General features: G+C 49.2%; 1 protein-coding gene across 2 annotated transcripts in view; it reads right to left on the bottom strand.

Annotated features, from left to right (window-relative positions):
* The window catches only part of MLLT1 (MLLT1 super elongation complex subunit), a 31,821-nt gene extending 24,147 nt beyond the window's left edge, over positions 1-7,674 (bottom strand). For both annotated transcript variants that reach the window (XM_059870075.1, XM_059870074.1), the window contains exons 1-3: positions 7,514-7,674; positions 3,734-3,914; positions 791-873 (exon numbers count right to left, since the gene is read on the bottom strand). In XM_059870075.1, the coding sequence (XP_059726058.1) occupies positions 791-873; positions 3,734-3,914; positions 7,514-7,525 (276 nt within the window). In that variant the 5' untranslated portion in view covers positions 7,526-7,674. The remainder of the gene's footprint in view (positions 1-790; positions 874-3,733; positions 3,915-7,513) is intronic.
* Positions 7,675-12,539: the final 4,865 nt, after the last annotated feature.

Here is a 12,539-nt window from a genome sequence, read left to right as displayed (position 1 = left end):
CTTAGGGATCATAAGCAAAACATTAGTTTTTATTTTATGATTTAAGCAGTAATCAAACCCAGAAACATCCATTATTCATGTTTAACAAAACAATTTAACTGAAACTGAGGTAATATGAACACAAGTGCCCAATTCCCTGTTTTCATAACCTACAGCATGTGACCTCTGTGGTAGACTTAAAGCAAGCAATAAATCCAAATTTTAACTTTCATATACTTGCTGGCAGTGCATCTTAAGACTTAAAATATTTAGTGTTTTCTTTCTGGAGGAGCACTGAGTAAGAACAAGGATATCTTTAAGACTGCTCTATATACTCGTGCTACACATGCAAATGTTTGTCTTGGGCCTCTGCAGATTTCATACCTATACAGTTAAATTTAATAAGCTTGCAAATTCAAAAGCAGATTTTTTAATATACTGAGAATCAACACAGTGTTTACAAATATTTATAGCATCAGTGTCTTATGTTTATTTACTTCCATATGTACATAAAATATTTTAAATTGCTTTAATATCCTCCATGCTAAAGAAGCTACAAGTGGCACAATCTCTGCTCAGAATCTTCAGGACCATCCACTGTCCTGGTATCACCTTTCTATCCAATTCCATTTCTGCCAAAAGCTTTCTTTTGAAGTCTGGCAGGAGCTTCCAACTCCCAGTTAAATTCTATTTATTAGACTAATAAAAAACACACACATAAACCAGTCACATAATTTAGAGTCTTTCTGTCAGGCAGTTTCAGGCTCTGGCACAGCTCAAAACAATTAGAAGACCAGAAATCAGATTCTACCTTGTTTTTGAAGTGCACTTCAATGGGCATAATGAAGCCAGCGTAGCCAGACTCCTCCACCTTGTAGGGGGGCTCCTTGCACACTGAAAGAGAACAAATAAATGTGAGCTTGGAATTCAGCACAACTTTATTTGAGGCAAAAAGGAGCTGCAAGAGGAGAGCTGGGCCTCTGACGACTCAGGGCACAGTTAAAACACTGACCTTTGTGGAAAAACCCACACAGAATAAGATGGTGGCCACAGGCTTAGCTAAGAACATGAAATCTGTTCTTGGCTCCTCCCATGGAACGGAAACATAAAACACTGCAGGCCCGAGTCCCAGAGATCCTTCCCCTCCTGTGCACCCAGATACAATTACATTTCTGGGCAGGCCCACAACAATGCAAACTGCCAGTTCCAAGTGCCTGGCAAGGAAAGGCCAAGACCCAAAAGGTGGAACAGCACAGAAAGGAAAACTTTACTTTGATGCCCATATTTCTGAATCAAAACACTGCCACACACCAGCAGGTGATCATTTTTTCCTTGAAACACTCCCCTGCACTCCTCAATGCTCACAGTTGGGTAACAGCCACACTCCAGGCTGCTGCTTCCCCCACAGGTGAACGAACCTGAAGGGCAGGTGAGCACTGCTATTTATTTCACACACAAGGAAACACAAGGAGGAAGGTGAACCAGTTTGCTGTTAAGGTCAGAGCTGCTTAGTGCAGAAACAGCAATTAGAAAAGTTAATTGCTTCTCAGAAATTAAACTGCATGTGCCTGCCTCAGTTCCCCCTGTCCCGCTATCTGGTGTGGGTTCATGCTCCTGAATCCTTCCTGTTATCCATTCCAGGATATCCAATTTGAAGGATCCCAGGATCATTTCTTTGGCCATGATGTAGCAGCACACAGCAGCTGCCAGGAGAAACATGAGACCCACACAGATATTCTCCCTCTCAGGAACCGTATGCACTTGCATATAATTTATGCACTACAATATATGTAAATAAAGTCAATTAGGTAATTAGAGGAATTCAGTGCAAATCTTTTGAGTTTCTCTTAAGAATTCAAAGTAATTAATATGATTAGGAAACAGTACATCAAACCTAAAAGCACACAAATTATTTTCCTTTAATGTAGCTGTATTATCCCCTCCCAGCTCTAAGCACTTCTACCATCATTAAGGTGCTGGAAAGCAGCACTCCAAATGCAACTGAGAAAAAAGGGCATCCCTAAAAATAACAAAAACCTTTAGACTTGCTTTAACTTGAATCTCATGTAAGAACCCTGTGATTTAGAGGGAAAAATCCCAAACCAAAGAGCAGTGCCAATATGGCAGCAGGAATCTTAAGCCTATCTGCCAAGCAGCCTTTGTTCCTCTGCCACTCTATTCTGACAAATTCCAAGGGCTCCAAGAGCAATCTGCCAGCAGCACGAGCCCACCTTCAGCACCAGGATCTGCTCCAAGAGGGCACCATCTGAAAAAACCCTCCAGATAAACTCAGGACTAGGAGAGGCACTTGCCACAGTATTGAGGTACAACCCAGACAGGCCTTGGTCAAAGGCACACTGGCACTAGGAGCAAGCTCAAGGAAGCATGGAAAACCCAGGGACTGGGAGAAAATACTCCTGGAAAGGGAGATGATACAGCAACTGACTGAGCAAAGGCCTTGGTTTTATACTGCCAGAGGGCAGGGCTGGATGGGATCTTGGGCAGGAATTGTTCCCTGTGAGGGTGGGCAGGCCCTGGCCCAGGGTGCCCAGAGCAGCTGGGGCTGCCCCTGGATCCCTGGCAGTGCCCAAGGCCAGGCTGGACAGGGCTGGGAGCAGTCTGGGACAGTGGGAGGTGTCCCTGCCATGGCAGGGGTGGAATGGGATGGGCTTTAAGGGTCCTTCCAATCCAAACCATTCCAGGATGCTATGTACTATCCCAACATAGATTTTTGTAATAAATTAATTACACTAGAGGACAAGAACTGTAACCCACAGGTTGCATTTTTACTCTATAAATCAGCTTTCAGCTCAGTCCTGCACCTGCTTGTCACACATCAGTTTTAACAGATCAGTTTGAAGGAGATTTTATCAACACACAGACCAGAGTCACACCCTTGTCAATGCTGAGCACCTCTCAGCTCCTTTCCACTGTGGACTCCCACAAATCCCCAATGTCACAGGCTGTCCTAAGGCATCCTGAGTGTCCTGCTCCTGAAGCAGTATTGTCAAAAATGCACATTACAACAATTCTCAGGGGCAGCTTATATTTCTTAAAGCACTAATGCTGCAGCTCCAGTTACACAGTCCCACATAGAAGTAACTGCACTGCCCCTGAGAAGGGCAATTCCTACTCCTCCACCTCAACCTCATGAGCTCCTGTTGGCCCATGCCAAGAATAAGGTTCATTTTGCCAAAGAGACAAAAAACAAAGTCAGAAAATAACACTCCAACCCAACCACAATGATTGCACTGGGTTTGCAGGGGGTATGTACAGCAAAAACACCATCAACCCATGGCAGCATTGATTTCAGCTTCCTGAACTGGCATCTGAGACTAGAAATTGCAAGAATCTGCAAAACTGTCCAAACCCAGTACACATCTGAGCCCAGTATTAGAGCATCTCTCATGTGCTTCCAGCTTTTGCTGGTGAATTCTAACAAATCAAACCCATCTTTCTCATTGTATAACATGAATTATCTTCTGCTGTCACTTGTGTCTTGAGAACCTGCACATACTAATGCTTAAATAAGAGGAGAAAGCAGCTCACCTCCTGCCCTTTCAGCAGAAGAAAGGTCCCATTCTCCCTGACCTTCCTCAAACACAGTGGGGAAAGGTTAAAGCTGGAGTGCACGCAATGGATATTTCTCTCCTTTTTAAGGAGATATTTCACAGAAAAGTGACAGTTCAACACAACCTCAACTTGCAAAATGCTCTTTCCCAGAGATAAAGCATGGCCAGCCAGCCCCTCTGACCTCGCTTGGGTTTTGGGAAGCTCTCGTGCAGCCGGAAGACGACGCGCTCCACGAAGTGCTGGATGTCGCACTGCTCCGGGCCGCGCACGAACACCATCCAGTCATGGGTGAACCCTTCCGTGGTCGGCTTCTTGCGCAGCTGGGCCCGGTGCCCCAGCTCCAGCTTCACCTGCACCGTGCACTGCGTGGGGACAGAGGCAGGAGCGTCAGCAGAGGACACAAAACCAGCGGCAGAGAGAACACAAAACCGTGCTGAAGCCACCGCATCCCCCAGGGAACACAAAGCCCCCATGTGGGGATCGGCCTCAGGCTGCAAACCGCTGTTATGGACGGCAAAGCTGCCACAAAAATAACTCCCAGCACCATTTCACACCTATTTTCTTCCTAATATTAACACTGCAGAGAAAGCAGCTCTAAAAGAGAGATCGGTTTCTCTGCCTCACTTATCAGTTAAATTGTCAGCAAAGTCCTAATTGAGGAATCTTTATTTCTAGAAAGTGTCAGAGACAGAACTTGATGTTCACAGCTTACAGAATTCACAGCACTGACAGAAAACTCATCTTGAAACAGGAAAAATCAGATCATGAATTGGTGGTTTATGATATTCTCTAGAATATATCACTCACCAGAAGAAAATTATGTTTCCTGTATGGTTCTAAATATATTTTATTATCTCACTTTCAAAGACCAAGTTAACATATCTGCCTGTACAGTGTCCAACACTAAAATGACCTAATTCTGATTTGCACTCCTGAATCCTTCTCTGACCACTGAGTAACAGAGAAGGTGTATTCCACATCAGGCTCAAAGCACAAAAATCCCATTAAGTGCCTTAAAAAACAAGTGAAATTAATGGTGAAAATCCACACAGTATTGCAGATTTCACAGCCAGGAGAAAGGAAATGAATTAAACAGATGTAACAGAGAAAAGGCAAATGGGATTCAGACACAAGATAAATCAAGGAAATCTTAGAGCCACGTTTGTAGACAGGGAATAACACCCAAAGTACCCAACTTGGTGTAAATTTGTTACACAAACCAGAGCAGCAGCAGTGATTCCAAACTAAACCTACCAAAATCCACCTTCAGCACCAGGAGGCTCATAGAAAAAGAGGCTGATTTTAGTCCCTATCCCATTCTGCACTTCAGGCTTGAAAATAAGTGTCTTGCTCTTCCTAGCAAGTCCCAATTACCATTGGGAGAGGCAGCATAATTTGTCATTACCTATATTACATGCTGACCTGGAGCCAAACCAAGGGCATGTTAGACAATGAGCAGGGAAAGAGAAAGCTTCCTGAGCTCCAGACAAATGTTTAGGGAAAGTATCATCCTTATTTTCCCCCTGACAAACTGCAGCAAGGAGTGTGATCACAATTAATGCTCACTTTGCATCTCCAACCCAAGAGCATGGTGAATACTTGCTGGAAAAGCACAAGTGACTCCATCTCAGCCTTCTTGTCTTTGTAAAAAGCTCTCACAGGAGGTCTGCAGAGCACCAGGCATCAAAGCCTGACCTCCCAAATTGCAGTCCAGTTCCAATTTCAACCAGAAGCCTTAACACACTCTTTCAGGCAGTTTAAATCTTTACAGCAAAATACCTCCAGCCACCCAACACATCAATCCCAAGGCTCGGGGACAAACTCATCTCATTAATTCCTTCACCATTATTGCTACAGCATTACTTTGGGATACCTTCCTCTGCAAGTTCTCTTGGCAGGCCATTTTTTCCTGTTCTTAAGGCTTATCTACAGCAGCTCCACCTCGCTCCTGCGCTAAGAACCAAGGCCCAGGGCCGGCTGCTCTTTCATGTCGCATTAAGGGCTGAGAAGAAAGGCAAGGTGTGCTTCTCTCCGAGCACAGCAATCCCTCCGACGCTGCAAAAGCATTATGGAGCCAGCCTGCTGAAATCCTCAGCTCACATTGGAGTGTGCCTGCAGGCCTGCTTTATCTGGGATGCTTCCCACAGTGCTCACATCCCCTGAGCCAGCCTGTGCCGCAGCCTCACGTTATCGATTCCGTAATTACCCTTTAAATCCTGCTACTGTTGCCAGTTACTACCCCTCTCCTGAGAAGTGCAAATGACTGTCAGGCTACAAAATCTGCCTTTCCGAGTTGAAACGGCTGAGAAATTGGAGCTGAGAACCAGATGGGGCTGCGTGGAAGAGACCGAAATTAAACATAAAAGAGAACTGTTTAACTGAGAGTGAAAGTTGTACTTGCTGCACTCCTCACACCCTGCTCCAATTAACAATCGCTGTGAATTAAGCCAGAAGTTGAAACACATTTGAAAATAAGATCTCCCAACATAACCGGCATCCAAAGTTGCTCCGCTGAAAATGGAGGGTTTTTTCCTTTTTTTTCCAAGCGTGTCTCTCAACAAAGGGAAATCAGGATCCTATTCAAACAATTTGTAATAATACAAAGGAGCCTGCTTTCAACTTCTCAATAAACATTCTGAAGGCTGCTCTGGTTTTTGTTTGATGTGCTAATTGCCTGAAAGCCATCAGCAGCTCCCATTCCCGCTCCTGCGGGTGATTATCCGGGATAGCGGGGCTGGTTCCGAACCTCAGCCCGGGAGGTACCTGTTACCCGCTCCCCGCACACAAAAGGCTCCCCATCCCCATCACCTCAGGTAAACTTCCCGCAGGCATCCTGGAACCCCCGTGACCCGCAGGGACTCTCCGGGTGGCATTAACCCTTCCCGGTGGCATTAACCCTTCCCGGCGCGGCTCGGGGGGGGTCGCGCCGCCGGCACGTCCCTCCCCGGCAATAATCCCAGGCAGGAATTTGCGGGAAATGCTGCTCACACCCCCCGCCGCGGGCGAGGCTGCAGCGGCCGCCCACGGAGGGGAGAGGGCTGAACCCCCCCAAGAAGGGTGTGGGGAGGTGTCCCCCCTCAATGGGATTAGAGAGGGGGGTGTGATCCCCAAATGAGGGGTGGGAAGGAGGAGTCCCCATCAAATGAAGGGTGTGATGTGCCCCCCAAATGGGATTGGGGAGATCATGTATCCCCCCAATGGGGGGTGTGGAGGAGGTGTGTCCCCCAGATGGGGGGTGGGGAAGAGGTGTGCACCCACCCCCCCCAAATGCGACTGGAGAGGAGGTGTTCCTATGCTAAAGGTGCAGGAAGGAAGAGGTGTGCCCCCCAAATGGGATTAAGGAGACGTGTACCCCAAAAGGGGAGTGGGGAGAAGGCATGCAGGCTCCCCAAATGGGGCGTGGGAAGGAGATGTGACCCCCCCCCAAAAATGAATTGAGGGGATCTGCATCCTCCAAAAGGGTGTGGAAAGGAGACGTGCCCCCTAAATGGGAGTTGTAGGGAGGAGGTGTGCCCCCACAAAGGGGTGTGAGGAGGACGTGTGCCGCCCAGAAGGGATTGGAGAGGAGATGTGCCCCCGCAACAGGGTGTGGGTAGGAGGAGGTGTGCCCCCCAAATGGGACTGATGAGGATATGTGCCCCCCAAAAGCGATTGGGCAGGAGGTGTGCCCCCCCAAAGAGAATGAGGAGGAGGTGTCCCCCTTAAAGGGTGTGGGGAGGACATGTACCCCCCCCCAATATGAGGAGTTGGGAGGAGGTGTGCCCCCAAAAGAGGGTGTGAGGAGGAGAGATGCCCCCTTCAAAGGGGGGCGATGCCACCCAGTCCCCCCTTCCCGAGGACAGGAGAGCCCCCCCCCATTCAGGGCCCATTCCCGGGGGTCCCTCCCCTATGTGCCCCCCTCTCTGAGGGGGGGCGGCACCGCCCCACCCCTCCGGCAGCGCGGCGCGGCCGCTCCCCTCACCTGATTGTCCATGGCTGGGCACAGCAGCGCCGCGGGCCCCGCTCGCTCGCTCGCTCCCGCCGCCGCGGCGGTTTCGCTGCCCGGTCGGCGGGGCGGGGGGGGAGAGAATCTCTTCCCCCGCTGAGTCCACGAGCGAAGCCGCTCTGTCCGTCCCCCCCACCCCCCTCCCCACCGCCTCGGCCGCCGCCTGCTCGGTCGCGGCCCCTCACGGCCCCGCCGCCCGCCTCATTGTGTGTCACTCACAGGCAGCGCCAGCCCCGCGCCCGCCCCGCGGAACCGGAAACCGCCTCAGCGCCACAGCGGCCCCCGCGCGCCGCCAATGCCCGCGCGCCGCACGCCGCGGGGAGGGGCCCCGCCCTCCTGCCCTTGATGGACAGGTGTATTCACCAATGAGCGGCGGGCGGGCTGCGGAGTGGGCGGGCCTGTGGGCGGGGCCAGCACTGTGGGTCAGACGGGGGGCGGGAGCGGGGTCCGGCCGCCCCCCCCCTCAGCCCCGTGTGGGGCGATGTGGCGGCTGCTCCGCTCCGGCTGCCCTCCCGGTGCTGTCCCCGCTTCTGTTCCCCCCGGTGTTCCTCTTAGTGCACAGCCAACACAGGGACCAGGCGTGTGGGCCTCGCCGTGCGCTCCGGGCCGCGCCATCCCGCCCCTTCTCCTCCCATCCCGCCCTCGGTCCACGTTTCCCCGACGGTGTGTTAATTCCCGACACGAATGAGGTGGGAGCGAGGGGAAACGAGGGAAGCCGCAGGTCCCGATAGCCCAGGATGGCCGGGCAGGGCTCGCCTTGTTCTCCGCAGCCTCGCTCCTTCCTGCGCCTTTTTTCTCTCCTTCTCCTCCCTCACGTTCCCCCGTCTCATTTTTTCCTTCGTTGTCTTTCATTTTCCCTCAGCGCTCCTCTTTTCCTCCTGCCTATCTCTCGTTTCCCCTCAGTTTCTCGCATTTGCCCTCATTCCTTTATTCTCCCTTGTTCTTCCTCATTTTTCCTTTGCTCTCTCTCGTTTCAATTGCCCACAATCTCTCTCATTTTCTTTCCATTTATTTCCTTTCCCTCTAAGCCTCCCTCATTTCTCCCATCAATCTCCAGCATTTTCTCTCAGTTTCCATTTTACCCTTGGTGTTCCTCCTTTTTCTTTCTGTTTTGCTCCGTTCCCTCTTTCACTCTTTTTCCCTTGGTCTCCCTCATTTTTTCCCTTGGTCTCCCTCATTTTCTTTCAGTTTCTCTCATTCCCCCCTCATTATCTCTCCTTTTCTCCTCAGTCTCCCTCATGTTCCCCTCAGTTTCTATTTTCCCTGCAATATCCCATGTTTTCTCTCATTTTCTCCTTCAATCTCATTTTCTTTCAGCTTCTCTCCTTTCCCCCCCCCTCTCATTTTTCCCTCAGTTTTTCTCTTTTCCCCCCTCATTTTCTTCCCCCCTCAATCTCTCACATTTCCTCTTAAGTTTACATTTTCCCCTTGTCTCACACATTTTTCCCTCAAGTCTCCCTCATTTCCCTCCATTTATCTCCTTTTCCCTTTGGTCTTCCTAATTTTCCCCCTCAGTCTCACACATTTCTTCTCAGTTTCCCTTTTCCTCTCAGTCACCCTCATTCTCCTCATTTTTTCCCCTCAGTCCCCTTCATTTTGCCCCTCAGTTTCCTTTTCACTCTCCCTCATTTTCCCCTCAGTTTCTCTATTTGTTCCCCTCACTCTCCCTCATTTTCCCCTTAGTTTCTCTCCCTTTTCACTCTTGCTCATTTTCCCCTCAGTTTCTCTCCTTTCTCACTCTTTTTCACTCTTGCTCATTTCCCCCTCAGTTTTTCTCCTTTCCCCCCATATTCTCCCTCATTTCCCCGTCCATTTCTCTCCTTTTCCCCCTCACTCTCCCTCATTTTCCTCTCAGTGTCTGTCCTTTTCCCCCTCACTCTCGTTTATTTCCCCCTCAGTTTCTCTCTTTTTTCCCCTCATTTTCCCCTCATTCTTCCCCTCAGCCTCCCACATTTCCTCTCAGTTCCCATTTCCCCTTCACTTCCCTCATTTCTCCCCTTTGTCCCTCATTCCCCTGCAGTTCCCTTCCCCTTCCCGCCTTCCTTCCCCCTCTCCCCCCTCTTTCTCCCTCCCGGGGAGAGTTTCATCCTTTTTATTTATTTTTTTTTTAGAATTTTAAGTGACAAGTTATAGCTCTCAATTTTACCAGTCCTAAAAGAACTCAGCAGAATCTTTACAAATGCAATTGGTGACTGTTTCCGAGCAAACCCGCTCAGAATTTTTCTCCGTGCAACTTTCCTGTTTGAAATAGTTTGTTGATCTCTGCGAGGCAGCAGAAAACCCCCCGCGTTAGCCAATAACCCTGCGTGTCGCTGCCTGATCGCCACAGGCAAGGATTAATCGGCTCCCAAGTCGCTCTAAAGAGCCACTTTACCTCATCAACCTGATAGAGGATATTAGCGAAGCAAAATGCTTCATCGCTTCAGTTAACAACAACAACAACAAAAAAGAGCCTGATTTGGGTTCCTTTAAGTGCTCTGGTTTTAATTTTCCATGTTTCTGTCTGATGCAGTCCCAAGAGACATCTCCTTGGACAGTCCCTTTTCTTCTCCACTGAGAAAGGGCCTCTTTCTCTGGGAGTTCTCATTGATATCTTTAATTGTGGACATTATTCCCATGCACGTGACTCTCGGGTCTAAATCTTTTTTTTTTCTACCTCCCCATCTTGGCTATTCACTCACAGCCTCATCACAGTCCTTGGTGGTTACGTGCTCCCAGGGCTGAATATTTCCTGGGAATGTCTTCGTCTTTCCCCAGTTTGTTCTTGCTCTGCTGGATTTCCACCTTGTTCAAGAGATGTTGTTCAGACACACTAGTGCCTGAGCTTTTCCTTGAAAAATTCCCCATTTCTTCCTCCGAAACATCATTAGAATTTGCTTTTTGTTTTAATTTCCCTCAATGAAAATTTTCCCATGCTTTTATTTTTGCCCAACCTGGTGTTAATGGTTGTTTTTGTGCTCTCCCAGTGCAGGACAGAGCTTCCATCCCACTTTTGGTTTGGACATGGGTCACTCCTCCAGCTTTCAGTGACAGGATCTGAGCAAGAGCTTGGACACTTCCAAGATGGGAAACGCAGAGCCAGGTGCCTCAGCTTCTCTGGCAGCCCAATAATTGGGCATTAAACCACATTTTTAGTGAACAGTTTGGGGTGTCCCATTTGCGGGAAGCACCCCAGTGCTCCAAGCACTCTCTGCTGGGACAAGCAGTTGGAGCTGGACTTTGCTGATCCCTGTGGATCCCTTCCAACTCAGGATATTTGATGAAGTGGCGTGAACGGATTAATTTAAAATGTGCTGGGGTGGCTCTTTACATTCAACTGCAAAAACACTCAAGGAGAGAAATTCCTAGAACCAGCCTTTGCTCAGCTTGCAGTTCCCAGCCTGAACTGTTTCCAGCACAACCACTGATCAAACCTACCCCGATTTTCTTTTCAAGCTCCCCTCAAAAAGAAAAAAAAAAAAAAATCACAGCCAAGGGTAGAAAATTTGCCAGGCTCTTTGGGAGTTTTGGGGATGCCAGAGCCAGCACCCATCCAGGCTTCTCCAAACTCCTAATTTTGCAGGGAGATCTCAAGCTAACGAGCTGTCAGCCGAGTGCCTTCGCACCCGAGGCAGCCGTGGGCTGAGCTCCTGGTTCTTTATACCTATTCCAGCAACTTCTGGGCTTTGCAATAAGCGTCTGCAAATCCAATTAGCGTTTTTCTTTGTGGCACTGGATGCTGGCAGAGATCCGCTGTGCTGCTGCCATCTACAGTAGGGCCAGTGCCAATGGATAAGAAACAGCCCTTATTTGAATATTCAAATATGCAAATGAGACACGACAGCTCTCCTTCATTTTTGTTTGGGGTTTTTTATTTTATTTTATTTTTCTTTCCAGAGTCTTGCCTCAAAGATCCTTGTCTCAGACTGAAAGGTGTATGTTTAATCTGGCTTGGCCCATGGTAGGGGACCATGCCAAGGGCTGGTTCTGTCCCGTGAGAGTTGGAGATGATGGAAAATAAAGTGGAAAAAAGACTTTGCACTGCACTTATCCCTGCCTTGGCCAGGGATGGGAAAGATTTCAGGGGTGTTTTCCCAGGTTCCAGCCCTGGGAAAGGACAACACATTCTTTCTCTCTCCTGCCTGCGCACACTAAGATGCTTGAACGTGGCTGTTCCTGGGGAGTGTGAGCAAAGGAGGCAGCAGCCAGGGAGTTGAGATCAGGTGGGTCCTGGTGCTCCAGTGAGTAAAGTCCTGACAGAGCAGCCCATGCTCAGGTGTCCCCCCAGCCACCAGACTGGCAGAGACCACCTCAGCTCTTGGGATGATCTGAGCAGCAGGCAACTGAAAACAAAACTGCCCCTCAAGGCACCTCTTCCCTCCCCTGGCTCCCTTTCTCTGCAGGAACACACTGACCCGCTCACACACAGGCCCCACCCTCCCCAGCAGCCCCTCCAAACCATCCTCGTGCAGCCCAAGATGCCTGAATTGCTCGTTTTTCAGCAAAAGTTCTTTCCTGTAGGTTTAGCATCCCTCACTGTGAGGCGGGCTGTACATCAACTGTACATTAACTGCAAGTCCCTGTCATGGTTTCATATGTCTGTGCTTGTGGCTTGCCCTTCCTGTCTCTGGAGAAACAAGTTTGTTTCACTGTTTTTCATCATTCATTATTATTTTCTCATTACTAATTTAGTTGCAGCCTTCCCTGCTTCCACTCTTGCACTGAAGACCACGACTTCTGTGGTCAGACTGGGCTCTGAGTGGCTTGGACACCAGCCAGGGAACAAGCAAGGCTGATTCCAGCACGGAAAGAATCAGGCAGTGCAGGAAAATTATCATCTTGTAATAGCTCTAAAGGATTTAAAGATTAGGGCACAAACCTCGCATTTGAGCAGGGTTTCTCTGAGAAAATTCACTCTTCCACTTTTTGCCCATGTGCAACATGCTTGAGTGGAAAGATCCTCAGGTTCTGGATGTCAGTGACTTCACTGCCTTCTCTGACAGCTGCAAAATGATTACAGTGG

The sequence above is a fragment of the Haemorhous mexicanus genome, chromosome 29 (assembly GCF_027477595.1).
Source record: "Haemorhous mexicanus isolate bHaeMex1 chromosome 29, bHaeMex1.pri, whole genome shotgun sequence".
NCBI lineage: Eukaryota > Metazoa > Chordata > Aves > Passeriformes > Fringillidae > Haemorhous > Haemorhous mexicanus.
Note: the sequence above shows the minus strand (reverse complement) of the source record. Positions and strands in the feature narration are given on the sequence as shown.